Source organism: Polyodon spathula, chromosome 25 (assembly GCF_017654505.1).
Source record: "Polyodon spathula isolate WHYD16114869_AA chromosome 25, ASM1765450v1, whole genome shotgun sequence".
In the NCBI taxonomy this organism is placed as follows: Eukaryota; Metazoa; Chordata; class Actinopteri; order Acipenseriformes; family Polyodontidae; genus Polyodon; species Polyodon spathula.
Genome location: NC_054558.1, coordinates 773,650 through 790,670, shown reverse-complemented (window position 1 = coordinate 790,670; position 17,021 = coordinate 773,650). Strand labels below are relative to the sequence as shown.

The 17,021-nt window shown below is 49.7% G+C and overlaps 1 protein-coding gene across 3 annotated transcripts in view; it reads left to right on the top strand.

Annotated features, from left to right (window-relative positions):
- The window catches only part of LOC121300170 (neuron navigator 1-like), a 66,865-nt gene extending 49,996 nt beyond the window's left edge, over positions 1–16,869 (top strand). For 2 of the 3 annotated variants that reach the window (XM_041228649.1, XM_041228651.1), the window contains 23 exons: positions 805–846; positions 1,176–1,330; positions 2,698–2,862; positions 3,375–3,427; positions 3,876–3,899; positions 4,386–4,463; positions 5,909–5,917; positions 6,360–6,443; positions 7,001–7,112; positions 8,369–8,490; positions 9,798–9,982; positions 10,553–10,715; positions 10,911–11,106; positions 11,797–11,897; positions 12,037–12,132; positions 12,294–12,462; positions 13,313–13,548; positions 14,633–14,787; positions 14,908–14,979; positions 15,191–15,387; positions 15,636–15,754; positions 16,132–16,329; positions 16,539–16,869. In XM_041228649.1, the coding sequence (XP_041084583.1) occupies positions 805–846; positions 1,176–1,330; positions 2,698–2,862; positions 3,375–3,427; positions 3,876–3,899; positions 4,386–4,463; positions 5,909–5,917; positions 6,360–6,443; positions 7,001–7,112; positions 8,369–8,490; positions 9,798–9,982; positions 10,553–10,715; positions 10,911–11,106; positions 11,797–11,897; positions 12,037–12,132; positions 12,294–12,462; positions 13,313–13,548; positions 14,633–14,787; positions 14,908–14,979; positions 15,191–15,387; positions 15,636–15,754; positions 16,132–16,329; positions 16,539–16,634 (2,827 nt within the window). In that variant the 3' untranslated portion in view covers positions 16,635–16,869. The remainder of the gene's footprint in view (positions 1–804; positions 847–1,175; positions 1,331–2,697; positions 2,863–3,374; positions 3,428–3,875; positions 3,900–4,385; positions 4,464–5,908; positions 5,918–6,359; positions 6,444–7,000; positions 7,113–8,368; positions 8,491–9,797; positions 9,983–10,552; positions 10,716–10,910; positions 11,107–11,796; positions 11,898–12,036; positions 12,133–12,293; positions 12,463–13,312; positions 13,549–14,632; positions 14,788–14,907; positions 14,980–15,190; positions 15,388–15,635; positions 15,755–16,131; positions 16,330–16,538) is intronic. The other variant, XM_041228650.1, reaches the window with a different exon arrangement.
- The last annotated feature ends 152 nt before the right edge of the window (positions 16,870–17,021 follow it).

Here is a 17,021-nt window from a genome sequence, read left to right as displayed (position 1 = left end):
TTCTCTTCCCTCAGTGTCCTCACTTTTGTCTTTTTTAATGAAGTCTGTGAGAGGAGGCTGATCATCCCATCAGCGCTCAGCCTGTTCCGCGTAGCCGGTTTGAACTCAGAGCTTCGTCGGGTCTTTCGGGTTGTCCATACTCTCTGTCTCTATAGAGCAATTTGCAGCACCATCTCAAACAGTACAGCGGCGCCCTTCAGTCCACAGTCTAATTCATCAGTGGCCTGACAGCCCGGACACATCAGTCTCCCCGAGTCCAGCCCTCTGTCAGCCTGCCTCTCTTACTGTCAAGGTCATTGCAGAGGCATTCATATGCAGGAGAGAGCTTTAAATCACACAACCAATAGAATATATAGATTCACACAACGCTTTAAGAGGACTGCACACAAAGATCTGTACAGATTTGCTTAAAGATAAAATCTGATTCAAATCTTTGTCAAATTTAAATTAGAATTCAAGTTTTCTGCGTTTGGTTTTAAGGTCGATAGTGAAAAGCACATATTCACGTTTTGTATTCACTGTAGACTGAGAGTATGATATTATAGGACTACCACCCCTGGTTGTGAAGCTCGTTCCTACAGCTGTGAATTGGCGAATGTGAAAGGAAGGTCCTACAGTGTATATTCCTTCATGATGAATAGCAACACTCAGTGCTTTCACCGTGGCACACAGTGGCGATCCTTTCTAAACAGAGTGCCACTAAGACCAGCGCGCTGCAGCTGAACGGCTGTGCTGAGTTTTTAAAGGGTCTGTTCCTTGTGAGTGTCGTGTTCACGAGATTTGTTTGTTTTGTTTGTCCTGCAGTTCTCAAAGGGACAGGAACACTCTGCCCAAGAAGGGACTGAGGTAACTCTTTCAGTTTCACTCCAGACATTTCACACTCTCGGAGTTCCAGGTGTGTGCAGAGTTATTTCTAATAAACACAAATGAAACTCAATAAGAGAGACTAGATTCCGAATGAATCTCATTCTAAGTGTTTGCTACAGTACCTTAAATCAATATTTTAAATGCACTACAATAAACACTCATGGCTCTTTGAGCAACAGCTAGTAAGTAGCCTGAAGACGCTGAGACTTTGTCAGAGAAGCTTCTTCCAGTGTCAGTGCGTTTTCTTGCAGTGTTATTGTGGTGCTGGATGGTGTGTGAAATGAATTTCTGAATCCATGTCCCCTCAGCCGCTATAGCTCCTACCAGTCTGAAGAGGACGCTAAAGAGCGCCGGCACTCCCACACCATCGGAGGCCTGCCCGAGATGGAGTGCCCACCCCAGCTGCCGTCTCCCTCCTCCGTGTCCCTGAGCTCCACGGGCAAGGGGCCCTTCGCCAGCCTCGGTCAGTCCCAGGGGCGTCACAGTGCTGTTGAAACGAGCTTGCAGATGACAGCCAGGCTGTTTGTCTCAGTCTAGGACAAATGTGAAGTCAAAGGTCATCAGGAATTAATAGTGCGCCCAAGACCAGCCCGCAGCTGTCTTTATCACTGCTGTTGCTTTTTCGTTATTTGATATTATTTTAAGCTGTTCTAAATACAGAGCCACTGTTCAGATGTAATAAATGGATGAGTCATTGTTTTAGCTTCAGGCTGTTGACATGCTTTGGATAAAGGTGTCTGCCATGTAAATATTAAATATACATGTTGGAGACGGGGGAGGAGGCGTCTGTGTGGATGATTTATTAGTTTTCATAATTATTCGCACACTGGATCTGGACTATGATTGATGTCAAAAAATGTCACCTATTGCCTCGGGCACCAGCTAAAAATTGGACTTGGTTGCCATGGTGAAATTCACTTTGATGATGAACAACAACAACAATGGTGATTCGTCAAGCTGAGTTTCATCATGGTCTGTCTGTCATGATGGGAGACGTTCCTGCAGCTAGATAATCTTTCCTGTTAGTGTGCGTGTCAATCGAGATATTGAACAGGACTTGATTCACACTGTGTAGCACTGCAGTGAGAGAGCAGCGTGCAGCACTGCAGTGAGAGAGCAGCGTGCAGCACTGCAGTGAGAGAGCAGCGAGAGAGCAGCGTGCAGCACTGCAGTGAGAGAGCAGCGTGTAGCACTGCAGTGAGAGAGCAGCGTGCAGCACTGCAGTGAGAGAGCAGCGTGCAGCACTGCAGCAGCAGTGAGAGAGCAGCGTGTGTAACACTAGCACTGCAGTGAGAGAGCAGTGTGTAGCAGAGAGAGCAGTGTGTAGCACTACAGTGAGAGAGCAGTGTGTAGCACTGTGAGAGAGCAGTATGTAGTGTGAGAGAGCAGTGTGTGATTGTGTGTGCACTGCAGTGAGAGAGCAGCGTGTAGCACTGCAGTGAGAGAGCAGCGTGCAGCACTGCAGTGAGAGAGCAGCGTGTAGCACTGCAGTGAGAGAGCAGCGTGCAGCACTGCAGTGAGAGAGCAGCGTGCAGCACTGCAGTGAGAGAGCAGCGTGTAGCACTGCAGTGAGAGAGCAGCGTGTAGCACTGCAGTGAGAGAGCAGCGTGTAGCACTGCAGTGAGAGAGCAGCGTGTAGCACTACAGTGAGAGAGCAGCGTGTAGCACTACAGTGAGAGAGCAGTGTGTAGCACTGTGATGAGAGAGCAGTGTGTGATTGTGTGTGCCTGGTTCACATTGTGCAGCACTGTGATGAGAGAGCAGCGTGTGATTGTGTGTGCCTGGTTCAGTAACACTCCTCTCTGTCTGTCTGTGTCTCTCTGTCCGCAGTGAGCTCCAGCACCCCTCGCATCACTCGCTCCAACAGCATCCCAGCCCACGATGCCGCCTTCGAGCTGTACGGAGGGGCCTCTCAGGTGGGCAGCACCCTCTCCCTGGCAGAGCGACCCAAAGGCATGACCCGCTCCGGCTCTTTCCGGGACCCTGTGGACGACGGTGAGTGAGCTCCCTCTGGATACAGCTGGACTGCTTTTCAGATACTTCCAAAACAGTGGCACAGCCCCGTGAAAGACTGGACTCACCACCAGTTTAAAAGCCCCCCTGCTGGAGATACAAACTGGGGGTCTTCACCAGCAGCCTGCGTGATGTTGGCGGTGGGGTGCAGCTCTTGAACTGTTTTAATAGAGAGATGTTTTTTTGAGGACCTTCAGTGGTCAGTCTGTTCCCAAGCCTAAAACCGCTTGTAAAGCACAACTTGACTGGGCACCTGGATATGCCTGTGTGAATATTCAAAGAGCAAACTGTTCTGTGCTCAGTGGAGTTATTTAACTGGATAAGAAATCCTAGTCCTGTTTCTTTCTTTTGATTTAACCTCTCTCTCTCTCTCTCTCTCTCTCTCTCCCCTCTCTCTCTCTCTCTCTCTCCTCTCTCTCTCTCTCTCTCTCTCTCTCTCTCTCTCTCTCTCCTCTCTCTCCCCCTCTCTCCTCTCTCTCTCACTCTCTTCACAGTCCACGGCTCTGTGCTCTCCCTGGCATCCAGTGCTTCATCCACCTACTCCTCGGTGAGTACCCACAGCCTGCCACTGATTAACTGCAGCTCCCACATGCCTCTGGTGAAGCCGAGTACATGACGAAATAGCAGAGTGGCTGAAATCAAGGACCCACAGTCTGGTTTTATACACAAGTCTTTGTTTTAATCTGTGCTGATTTTAAATAGTGTCCTTGCACGTTTTAAAACAAAGCAGCTTTCATTAGTTCGTTGTGTTTATCTTCATGAATGGGTTTTTGGGTTGAATTAACGTGCAAGGGTCTACTGTTTTACGAAGAGCAGTTGTCAGAGTTAGTGACAGACAGACAGCGCTCGGCACAGTGTTTTGTGAATGTCAGCTGGCATGTGTAGCACACAGCAGCTCTTTGCATTGGAAGTGTTTAGATAGTGCTTGCTGAAGCGATGCATGGTCACAGCGACTCAGACTCTTAGCCCTGTTTCTCTCTGTTCTGGTTTCGCAGGCTGAGGAGAGGATGCAAGGAGAGGTAAGAGGCTGCATGATGTTTGTCAAAGCCGCTTGGGCAGCTCTATCATCTCCATTGGATCTGTACACAGGGCTGGAGTACAATGGCAGTGCTTGGGGGACCAGCGTGTGATAGTCACTGTGCTTATCATCACACTGCTGCTCAAGTGAATGTGTGCATGTTTAACAAAACCTCCGTTTCGAGCAGCGTCCTCTACGCTCGAGTGATGCTTTGCGGTTTGGTTTCAGTTTGAACATTAATCTCAGTATTCAGCTGTGGTACATGCTGTATTTTCTGCGTCTTTCGTCACTTTTTGTTGGCACTCTGTACCATTTCACAAAGGCAATGCAAGATCTGTTTTAAATACTGACCCTAGGAATGCATTTTGAAGGGAATAACTAGCTAATGTACCTTTTTGACCCAATCATTTTTTTTTTTTATATATTAGAACGTTTGCCTGTACTGTTTCTGTTTTGTTTTTTTTAAATGTTTTTCTTCTCCGTAAAGCAAATCCGTAAACTGCGGAGAGAGCTCGAGTCTTCCCAGGAGAAGGTGGCCTCCCTGACCAATCAGCTGTCTGCAAACGTGAGTCCCGCTTCACATCCTCCAATTACAAACCTGAACCAGTCTGAGCTCCTCCCATTTGCGTATCGTGTTTTGGTTCTCTGCTGGGGACACTAGGTGGGGGTGTTAGGCTTCAGCGCCAGAACAAGTTCCCCAGTCAAGCCTTTCAGAAGCAGGCGATCGTATTGCATGCTTGCTTCATGCTAATGTTGGACTCGGCTTTCACAAGATACAATGCGAGGGTATTGGGGAGCGACAGGGAAGAAGCTTCACTGTAATATACAAGCCTTCAGTGCTTTTCCTCCAGGTAATGGTAATGATACTGGCACTGTGTTGATGGCTGAAGTGTAGTGCTGGCTCCAGGGATCAGCCTATTGCAGCTCCCTGGGGCATCAGCACACACAACGCCGATGGTGCTGGCTCCATGGCACAACCAGTCCGCTCTCCCTGGCACTGTGCCAGTTTGAATCACTCGCAGGCTATTGCAGTTCAACTGGTCTAATTTAATCCACATTTCGAAATGCAGGACTTTGTTCTGTTAGAAAGATCACACGTTGTTTCAGACAGGCGTTCAGGTTTCGCAGTTGCTCATGATAGCGTGCATGGCGGGGTGCTCGTGGATAATGTGACGCTGTGAACTGGGCATTCATTCACACATCCGGCCCCTGCAGTGGAAGCTGTGATTGAAGTTGTCACAGGGCGTCTGTGTGGAGGGCTTTTACATTGCAGTGTTCTCCGTGTCCTTCCTGTCTTCATGGCTCTCTCTCTGCAGAGTGACTTTGAAACAGGCTCACATTGAGAAGTGCATGGTTTATATTTTTTGTTTTATACAGGGGCAGGGAGTGTAGGGAGGTGTCCCGCAGGGACAGGGAGTTTAGGGAGGTGTCCCGCAGGGAGTTTAGGGAGGTGTCCCGCAGGGAGAGGGAGTTTAGGGAGGTGTCCTGCAGGGGCAGGGAGTTTAGGGAGGTGTCCCGCAGGGGCAGGGAGTTTAGGGAGGTGTCCCGCAGGGAGTTTTCTGTTTTTAGCTTTTTTGTGACCTGTTTTCCGCTGTCTGTAAATTGGCAGTACAGTCGCACTGTGGACCCTTGAGGCAGACCACAGCAATGCCCGCAGCTGTAGCAGCAGCAGCAGTCCATTCACTCGGGTACAGCAGGTTCGTGTGTTGAGATTCAAGCCCAGAAGCTCACCCTGGGCAGCAGCAGCATGCTGACTCTCGGTTCACTTTCCTGTGCTCTCTCACCTCACACTTTGAGGCTAGTGGGGCTTGGCTGTTCTCTGGCCATCTCCCTGAACAGATCAGAACTGGATCTCTTTACCAGACACCTAATCAAGAATCTAATGATGTGATTTGTAAGTTAAACTGCCTCTTAACCTGACTCTCTCCCCCCCTCCCTCACTGTTGATCACTTACACTCTCGGACTGCTGCTGTTGCCTTGCTGTTGTCATTGGATGTTCTGTGGGGCAGTATGGACAGGTTTGTTGAAATTGTGATCCTGCTTACTGATTTCCACCCCTCATTGTCGCATGCAACACCCACGCTGAAGGTTCACTTACTGAGGTTTTAAAAAGAGTTTCCTACCCACGAATTCTGCTGAGCTGGCAGGGTGATAATTTGAATGCTTCGAATATCATTGTCTTAGTTTCTGCTGCTCCAGTCCAATATGCCTCCTAATTACCTTCTATCAAAACCATACTTCATGTCTGAGAATGCTGCAGCTTTGAAAGACCCCAGAATCCATTTTTAACAGTAACTGTATGTGAGGGATGGTCAGTTTGCACAGTAAGTGTGTTGTGCAGGTGATTTTGTTTGTTTGTTTTTTTGTCTGACCCCTGTGATGTGAATTGTTTTTAGTTTGAATTGTAACCGAGTCTCGCTTTGTCGATTTTTTTTTTTTTTTTTTTTTTTTTGCTTGCAGGCAAACTTGGTGGCAGCGTTTGAGCAGAGCCTGGTCAACATGACGTCCCGGCTGCAGAGTCTGTCTGTCTGCTCGGAGCAGAAGGTGAGAGAGAGCTGACACTAACTTTGATACATTTTTGTCTGACAGGCAAGAATTCTCCAGTTTGACTTTTTATATAGAACATGTGCAATAAAAAACACGGTCCTGTTTAATGACAGTGTATTGTAAAGATGTGTGTTTTAAGATTTGCCATCTGGTGGTGTTCAGATCTGAAGCTTGTTTTAAACGCGGCTGGGAAAAGGTTGTGTAAAGAACACAATAGTATCAGAGAAGGGTTAGTTATGTTTATGGTTAGGATTAGGGTTATATCATGTAAAAAGATGTCCACATGAAGTGCATTGTAACTATGTATAATAACACTGTAATTATGAAAGCACACATGTATTACTGTGTCACTGCTCTGTAAATACAGTAATTAAAGACATCATGGGAAGTCTTACCAAAAAAAGAATGAAGACATTCTCCAAAAATAAAAAATGCACTTGAAATATACTTTTGAGTAGAACTTGAAACAGATTCCGCATTCCATTAAGAACGCGCTCCCGCATTCCGGAGTGACGTCAGGTTCTATGTATTCTAACCCTGCTTTACTTCCACAGGACTCTGAGTTATCTGACTTGCGGGAGACCATCGAGGTGATGAAGACCAAGAACGTGGAGGCCCAGGCAGTGATCCATGTGGCTCTCAACAACCCAGACACCACACCCAAAGGTAACTCTCAACAACCCTGACACCACACCCAAAGGTAACTCTCAACAACCCTGACACCACACCCAAAGATAACTCTGAACCACTCTGACACCACACCCAAAGATAACTCTGAACCACTCTGACACCACACCCAAAGATAACTCTGAACCACTCTGACACCACACCCAAAGATAACTCTGAACCACTCTGACACCACACCCAAAGATAACCCTGAACCACTCTGACACCACACCCAAAGATAACCCTGAACCACTCTGACACCACACCCAAAGATAACCCTGAACCACTCTGACACCACACCCAAAGATAACCCTGAACCACACCCAAAGGTAACTGACTGACACCACACCCAAAGATAACTCTGAACACCACACCCACCCAAAGATAACTCTGACACCACACCCAAAGATAACTCTGAACCACTCTGACACCACACCCAAAGATAACTCTGAACAACCCTGACACCACACCCAAAGATAACTCTGACACCACACCACCCAAAGATAACCCTGAACCACTCTGACACCACACCCAAAGATAACTCTGAACCACTCTGACACCACACCCAAAGATAACCCTGACACCACACCCAAAGATAACTCTGAACCACTCTGACACCACACCCAAAGATAACTCTGAACCACTCTGACACCACACCCAAAGATAACTCTGAACCACTCTGACACCACACCCAAAGATAACTCTGACCTGAACCAACCCTGACACCACACCCAAAGATAACCCTGACACCACACCCAAAGGTAACTCTGACACCACACCCAAAGACACCACACCCAAAGATAACTCTGAACCACTCTGACACCACACCCAAAGATAACTCTGAACCACTCTGACACCACACCCAAAGATAACCCTGAACCACTCTGACACCACACCCAAAGATAACTCTGAACACCTGACACCACACCCAAAGATAACTCTGAACAACCCTGACACCACACCCAAAGATAACTCTGACATCACACCCCTAGATAACTCTGACATCACACCCAAAGATAACTCTGACATCACACCCAAAGATAACTCTGACACATCACCACACCAAAGATAACTCTGAACCACTCTGACACCACACCCAAAGATAACCCTGACACCACACCCAAAGGTAACTCTGACATCACACCCAAAGATAACTCTGACACCACACCCAAAGGTAACTCTGACATCACACCCAAAGGTAACTCTGACATCACACCCAAAGTTGTTTAAACCGTGCCGCTGTGTTTGGTCCCCAGAGCTGCGGATAAAGCGTCAGAACTCCTCGGACAGCATCTCCAGCCTCAACAGCATCACCAGCCACTCCAGCATCGGCAGCTGCAAGGACAGCGACGCCAAGAAGAAGAAGAAGAAGAGCTGGGTAGGTGTAGAGCCCCGGGACCTTGAGCAGCTTCAAATCCACCCTCCTCTGGAGGATTCCTTTAGTGCGCTCTCTCTGCCCCTGCCTGTCCGTCCCGTCCCGTCCCCCCTCTCTCTCTCTCTCTCTCTCTATCCATTTCTGGTAAGGCTTTTGGGTTAATCTACAAAGCCTTTCACTCAAAACTGTCATTGCTTCCTGAATGTTACAAAACTGGAAATGAAATCACTTCTGACTGCTTAAAAGCCTGTGTGTGGTGCGGTGCTGTGTGGTGCTGTGCTGTGCTGTGTGTTGCTGTGCGGTGCTGTGCTGTGCTGTGTTCATGCGAAACTTCCAAAGGTGGTACTAAGTATGACTCTGGTTTCTCCCTCATGCCTCCCTGATCTTTCTTTACAGGTGTATGAGGTGAGTAGCCCTGTCTGTTCAGCCCCCCACCCCTCCCAGTGCTACATGAGTCATACTTTGAGACATTTGGAAAGGCTTCATTACAATCCCACTGACATCCCATCAGTCACTCTGACAGGTGATGCTGCATTTGTAATGTCGGAAATCGAATTCATGATATCGACCAGTTTGACAGCTGATGTCATTTCTCATCTCAATTGATTTCAAAAGGTCAGTTGCGTTTCAGCCAAAAATATCCTTTTTGAACTCTTGAGTTCCAAAAAGTGTGTTTCTGCTCGAGTGAACTGCCTTGATCGGGCTGCAGCAGAATAACAGACCGCAGTGAGCTTTCTCACAATAGAAGCTACACACACTCTCACCTTTGCACCTCATTCATTAAGACCACTTTTATAGAAGAGCCCGCGCCATCTAGTGAACTGGTGATATGAACCAAGTGGTTTTTTTGTATTGCTGGCAATACATGCAGCTGTGCAGTAGGTGGCAGTGGCACTTGTATAAAGCTGATCTTGCCTTACATATGTCTGCTGCAGGCAACTGAAACAGCACCTGATCTCCTAAAAAAATTAGTAAATTCAAAAAGAACCATTCAGACGATCATTTCCACAAACAACTGCACTAACTGCCTTCTCCAGTATTAATGCATCACTGCTGCGTTTACAATAAAGAGATCCATTGCTTTTTGTAGAAGAAACATGAGTAGGTTTCTACTGCACTGGAAACTACATAGAGGTACAGAGACTGGGCAGAGCCAACGAGCCTCTGCCACTGTAAATCCGATGCAGGGCACGTGACCCCAGCCGTTGTAATGTCTGCTCCTCTGTGGTATCCTGGATGTCCGTGGAGTTCTTTTCCAGCCTCTGAATCCTCTGCTCTTGCAGTGATGTAACTCTGACCTTGTGTTCCAGCTGAGAAGCTCCTTCAACAAGGCCTTCAGCATCAAGAAGGGTCCCAAGTCAGCCTCTTCGTACTCGGACATCGAGGAGATCGCTACCCCTGACTCGTCCGCGCCCTCCTCCCCGAAGCTCTCCCACGAGGGGGGCGACAACCCCCCGCTGTCCCTGAAATCCTCCACCTCCGCCTCCTCCTCGGTGTAAGTGTGTGTGTGGAACCCCTGCCCGCTGCTCTGAAGCAGCCACGCGCTGTAGATCACCTGGCAGCGTCATCACAAGAATTAGTTCAGTACTTAAAAAAGAACCACTAGCCTGCCATTCAGACACACTCATTCAGTCTCTGTCTGTGCACAGACTCAGGGGGGTCTGTCTTTGTCTGTGCACAGGCTCAGGGGGGTCTGTCTCTGTCTGCGCACAGGCTCAGGGGGGTCTGTCTCTGTCTGCGCACAGGCTCAGGGGGGTCTGTCTCTGTCTGTGCACAGGCTCAGGGGGGTCTGTCTCTGTCTGTGCACAGGCTCAGGGGGGTCTGTCTCTGTCTGTGCACAGGCTCAGGGGGGTCTGTCTCTGTCTGTGCACAGGCTCAGGGGGGTCTGTCTCTGTCTGCGCACAGGCTCAGGGGGGTCTGTCTCTGTCTGCGCACAGGCTCAGGGGGGTCTGTCTCTGTCTGCGCACAGGCTCAGGGGGGTCTGTCTCTGTCTGCGCACAGGCTCAGGGGGGTCTGTCTCTGTCTGCGCACAGGCTCAGGGGGGTCTGTCTCTGTCTGTGCACAGGATCTTCGAAGGGAACGAGGAGCCTGAGTCGGAGGACAAGGGGGTATCGGAGCTGCGCTCGGAATTGTGGCAGAAGGAGATGAAGCTGACGGACATTCGACTGGAGGCACTAAACTCCGCTCACCAGCTGGAGCAGCTGAGAGAGGCGATGAACAGCATGCAGGTACGACAGCGAGCGAGCGAGGAGCAGAGAGCCGTGGCTGTGATACAGACAGGATTCACTGTGTCTGATTGAGCAGAGAGCGAGTAAGAAAATGACTAGTTTTTCCCACTCTGTTGCCTAACAATATAATGGGATTACTGTAAATGCTTTAGTGACCAAATGGAAGCCCCGTTGACCCTCTGTCTGTTCCCACAGATGACTGTAGAGAGTCTCAAGGCTGAAAATGACCAGCTGAAGACAGGAACAGGACCAAATGCAAGCCCCGCCCCTCCCTCCTCAATCTCCCAACCACAGGGCTTGAGCTCCCTGCTGAGCGCGTCGCCACGGCAATCCATGGCCCTGTCCCTCACGCAGTCCTTCACCCTGAGCCTCAACGAGTGCACGGACACGGGTGAGAAAGATGGGCCGCTGAAGCGTTAATCCATTCGTTCAGCCTGGGTTTCAATTCAGATTGTTCTCCTGCTGTGCTGCTCTCGCTCCCACTGTCTCTCTCGCTCGCTCTCTCTCTCTCAGCCCCTGTCTTCTCTCTCTCTCTCTCTCTCTCTCTCTCCACTCTCTCTCTCTCTCTCATTCCCACTGTCTCTGTAGCGAGGCGAGAAAGAGAGAGTGAGCGCGAAGGAGAGAGAGAGAGAGAGTAGAGAGAGGAGTAAGGGTGACAAGATTTCCACTGTCTCTCTCTGCCCCTGTCTCTCTCTCTCTCTCTCTCATTCCCACTGTCTGTCTCTCTCTCTTATTCCCACTGTCTCTCTCTCTCTCATTCCCACTGTCTCTCGCTCTCTCTCTCTCTCTGCCCCTGTCCCTCTCTCTCTCTCTCTCTCTCTCTCTCTTCCAACGAGACTGTCTATCTGCTCACCGCTGTCTGTCTGTCTAGTCTCTGCTCGTTCTGCCCTGGTTGGTACAGAAGGGAGCGAGTCTGTTTCTCTCTCTCTCTCTCATCTCTGACTCCACTGTCTCTCTCTGTCTCTCTCAATCCCTCTGTCTCTCTTTCTCTCTCATTCCCACTGTCTCTCTCACTCCCTCAGTCTCTCTCTCTCTGTCCCCCTCTCTCCTCCTCTCTTTCACTCTCTGTTTTTTTTCTCAGATTTGTCTCCCATGGATGTGATGAGTATTTCCTCTCAGAAAGAAGATAACAGTCGGCTTCGTATCCTTGTCCGTGTTTCTGACCAGGGCGTTTTCAATGACGTGAGTGTCCTCGCTCTCTTTAGTTTCTATTCGATTCAGACTTTTTCTAGTGCCAGATCACTGCTTGTTTTGAAGTGCATGCTTTCTGTTTTGGTCTATAAAGTGTGGTCAGTGATTGCTTTGTCCTTCCGTTGTGTAGGATATCAAACAGCAGGATTTCTTCATCGGTTCGGTGAAGGTCAATGCTAAAACAGAGTGGGACACGCTGGATGCTGCTGTCTGCCAGACCTTCAAGGTAACTTGCCATTGCTCTCTCCCTGCTTTCTGATTCAGGGACTTTGAAACCGCTTGCAGCTTCATGTCTAGATTCTCTGTGCAGGAAGCTTCTGAACTAATAAGGACTGAGCATCTGTTGTGATGCGATCTGCTCTGACGTGTCTCCCTGCTTTCCATTAGGAATACATTGCAAAGGTAGACCCTGCCTCCAGCCTGGGCCTGTCCCCTGACTCCATCTACTGCTACAGCATCAGCCAGGGCAGGAGGGTGCTGGGGGCAGAGTCCCCCGAACTCTTGCCGTCCCGATACATGGGCAAAGGCACCGGCTGCATCGCCGTCACGCTGAAAGGTCAGTGCTCGTAACGAAGACGCGTCTTTGGTACTCGGAACAGCTTTTTGGAGCATAGTTTCCCCGCATAGAGCCATGCTGCGACAGTGTAATGTTTTTTCCTTGCTGGGAAAAAAAACAAGGTTTTTGTAACCCAGTTTAAAATGAGTCGTCGGCAGATACAGCAGTAACTAACCCCTCTGCAGGTCACTGAAGGGCGTGCTCGGTTTTATATGCTGCTTGTTTTAATAATTCCAATAAGAATAAAACAAATGCTCTTTGCTTCTACGGAATAAAACCGAATCAAAGAGAAATGTACAGTAGACTTGCAGATAAGCTGCATTTAGACAGCCAAGCCAATCATACTCATTCTAGAAGAAATATCTGACACAGGGCCAGCCCAAAGAATCTTGCAGCAAGGCTGCCAATGTTGTTTTATGACCAGGAGGCTCTCAGGCTCCAGTAAAGGTGTTCAGTGTTAGTCAGTCTCTTGAAAGCCACGTCTCCCAGGTGTGGTGTTTCTGTTGTAGGCTGCGGTCTGTGTTCAACATGCACCTGGCTTCCCGACTCGTGTCCTTCATCCAGCCTCCTTTTCAAGGTGTCTGTGCTCAGAGGCAGGACGTTTTTTGTTTTTTATAAACAGCCCATTTTTCATCGTCTCTGCTCAGGCAAGTTTGTCATCCAGAGATTACTCTGCAGCAACAGAGCTAGCTGACTCTCCTTTAATTAACGCCCCCCCCCCCACCCCTGTGAGGTGGTCTAGTTTTCATCCTCAGAAAGTTAGACAGCAGTTCCTGAAGGACACGTCATGAGCTGGGATCAAGTGGACTGCTTTCTGAAAGTAATGGTGCGCCTCTGCCGCCCCCTGCAGGTCTGAAGGAGAAGTGCGTGGACAGCTTGGTGTTCGAGACCCTTGTTCCCAAGCCCATGATGCAACACTACATCAGTCTGCTCCTGAAGCACCGGCGGCTCATCCTGTCCGGCCCCAGCGGCACGGGCAAGACCTACCTCACCTGCAGGCTGGCAGAGTACCTGGTGGAGCGCTCCGGGCGCAGTGGCACAGAGGACATCGCCATCACCTACAACATGCATGAGCAGTCTTGCAAGGCAAGGAGAGCTGCAGCGCACACCGCTGTGTTAGAATGAGCTGCAGCGCGCACCGCTGTGTTAGAATGGGCTCCAGCGCACACCGCTGTGTTACAATGGGCTGCAGCGCACACCGCTGTGTTACAATGGGCTGCAGCGCGCACCGCTGTGTTGAGCTGCAGCGCACACCGCTGTGTTAGAATGAGCTGCAGCGCACACCGCTGTGTTAGAATGAGCTGCAGCGCACACCGCTGTGTTAGCTGCAATGGGCTGCGCACACCGCTGTGTTAGAATGAGCTGCAGCGCACACCGCTGTGTAGAATGAGCTGCAGCGCACACCGCTGTGTTAGAATGAGCTGCAGCGCACACCGCTGTGTTAGAATGGGCTGCAGCGCACACCGCTGTGTTACAATGGGCTGCAGCGCACACCGCTGTGTTAGAATGGGCTGCAGCGCACACCGCTGTGTTAGAATGGGCTGCAGCGCGCACCGCTGTGTTAGAATGAGCTGCAGCGCACACCGCTGTGTTAGAATGAGCTGCAGCGCACACCGCTGTGTTACAATGGGCTGCAGCGCACACCGCTGTGTAGAATGAGCTGCAGCGCACACCGCTGTGTTAGAATGAGCTGCAGCACACCGCTGTGTTAGAATGGGCTGCAGCGCACACCGCTGTGTTACAATGGGCTGCAGCGCACACCGCTGTGTTAGAATGGGCTGCAGCGCACACCGCTGTGTTAGAATGAGCTGCAGCGCACACCGCTGTGTTAGAATGGGCTGCAGCGCACACCGCTGTGTTAGAATGAGCTGCAGCGCACACCGCTGTGTTAGAATGAGCTGCAGCGCACACCGCTGTGTGAATGAGCTGCAGCCCATGGGCTGCACAGCTGTGTTACTGCAGCGCACACCGCTGTGTTACTGAAATCATTTTGGGCTATTTTGTTAAAAGCATAAATGAGATGTATTTATACCAGCATACCATGTGCAGCGCACACCGCTGTGTTAGAATGAGCTGCAGCGCACACCGCTGTGTTGAATGAGCTCAGCTCTCTGCCTCACTCTCTCTCTCAGCCTCTCGCTCTCTCATGTCTATCCTTTGTCGTCTTCAGGACCTGCAGCTGTTCCTGTCTAATCTGGCCAATCAGATTGATCGAGAGACCAGCTCCGGGGAGGTCCCATTGGTTATCATCCTTGATGACATCAGCGATTCGGGGTCCATCAGCGAGCTGGTCAATGGAGCGCTTACCTGCAAATATCACAAATGGTGAGGGGAAAAAAACCAGCATGACCGCTTTGCATGAACCTGGCTTGGGCGTAAAGCTTTGTGACAGAGAGGTGTAAAGACATGCTAGGAAGCTGCTAACCTCTTTCCTGGTCCCTTTAGCCCCTACATCATTGGAACAACTAACCAGCCGGTGAAAATGACACCCAACCACGGCCTGCACCTCAGCTTCAGGTATGTGCCTCTGCGAAAGCAGACTCCTTCTGCATCGAGAGACTGGACCTTATTTCAGTGTGCTGTCCAGGTTAGTGTGCACTGCTTTGACATCCCTGCCATGGGATATACAGTGTGTCCGGAAGTTCATTTCGAGAGGAGAACGACAGGCTGCCTGAAAGGATATCGATCAAGCAGTCCAGGTGACCAGTGCTCGCTCTGCTCTCTCTAGGATGGTGACCTTCTCCAACAACGTGGAGCCTGCCAACGGGTTCCTGGTGCGCTACCTGCACCGCAAGCTGATGGAAACGGAGAGCGACTGCGCTGCCAACAACGAGGACCTACTGCGGGTGCTGGACTGGGTGCCCAAGCTGTGGTACCACCTGCACGCCTTCCTGGAGAAGCACAGCACCTCCGACTTCCTGATCGGTAAGGGTGCGCTCCGTGCCCGCGGTTTAGACGTCTGGTTAGACAGCGACATCTTGTGGCCAGTTTGTTGAATCGTTTGGCTTTTTCATTTGAGCTCAGTTGAATTGACATGCCACGGCTGACAGCCGTGCCTTCTCTGTAGTTCAGAATCGAGCGCGCGTGTCTCGTTGTTTTCCTGTGCTTCTGCAGTTCAGTTTCTGCTAGACCTTCTTTAACATGTGTTTTTGTTTTGGTTTGTTGTATTTCAGGCCCTTGCTTCTTCTTGTCCTGCCCAGTGACAGTGGAAGAATTCCGCTGCTGGTTCATTGAGCTCTGGAATCACTCCATCATCCCCTACCTGCAGGAGGGGGCAAAGGATGGCATTAAGGTATGGCACCGTGAGCCAATCCCACTTTGCAACATGTACCTCGTTAAAAATCTTGAAGCCGCTCTCAGCCAGTCTCAACACCAGATATTAGAACATTGAAGTGCATCTTATTTGGTTGTCTCGAGCGCGGTAGACATGGGTGACGGCGTTAACGGTGCGTTGTGTTCGTTTATTAAAATAATGAAAACGGGATTTTGTGATGGTAGGTACAGCTGACCCTGCCTCTGATGGTTGCGCGCTTTGGTTCAGCTTCTCGTGGCGCACCCAAAGGGCTCACAAAGACACTCTCTTACCTGCACATGATACCTTATAAATGACATGGCCTATTTAAACACATCTGGTTTATCTCCCCCCCCTCTCTCTCTCTCTCTCGCCAGGTGCACGGTCAGAAGGCAGTGTGGGAGGACCCCGTGGAGTGGGTAAGGGGCACCCTGCCCTGGCCCTCTGCTCAGCAGGACCAGGCCAAGCTGTTCCACCTGCCACCGCCCAGCGTGGTGCCGATTGGGGCGGGGCAGCCCAGTGAGGAACGGGCCACGAAGGAGACCACGCCCAGCTCCCTAGACTCCGATCCCCTGGTCAGTGCACACTGCAGGATGAAATGCTTCACAAGAGGTTTCATATGGATGTGTTACTTCTGTCTTAATCTGCGATTTGTACAGTACAAATCCCTCTTTTTATTGATAGAATTTAGTAGAATTTTTTTTTTAATGCATATAGGAAAGAACCTGCCACTTTCTTTGTTTCAATGATAATATTGCGCCTGTGGTATTAAATTCTCTTTCAGATGGCCATGCTGTTGAAGCTGCAGGAAGCAGCCAATTACATTGAATCTCCAGACAGGGAGTCAGTCCTGGACCCCAACTTCCAGTCAACACATTGAAAAACCACAAGGAGACGAAAGACTTGCAGCTCCGATGGCTCGTGCTGTTATCCCAGTTTTTTTTTCCGCGGTTTGGAGTCAGCAGTGAGCCTGCTGGCTACAGAAATGTCTCTATATCTGCGCTTTAGTAACACAAGTGGTAGGTACAGAATCTGCGCTGTAGCTACTAGAACCACAATAGGAAGATTTCAAATAATCCACCTGGAAAGGAACATAAAACAAGGAAGAACTGAAACTACCTGTGTGTATCTTTGTTATTTAATCTAGGCATGGCAATCGTTTCAACTGGTTTTAAAAACACGTTGTTTTTATATATATATATATATATATAAATCTGAATCTTATTTGAAGTTACTGATCCCCAGTGGGGAGCTACTGTTGTTCCAC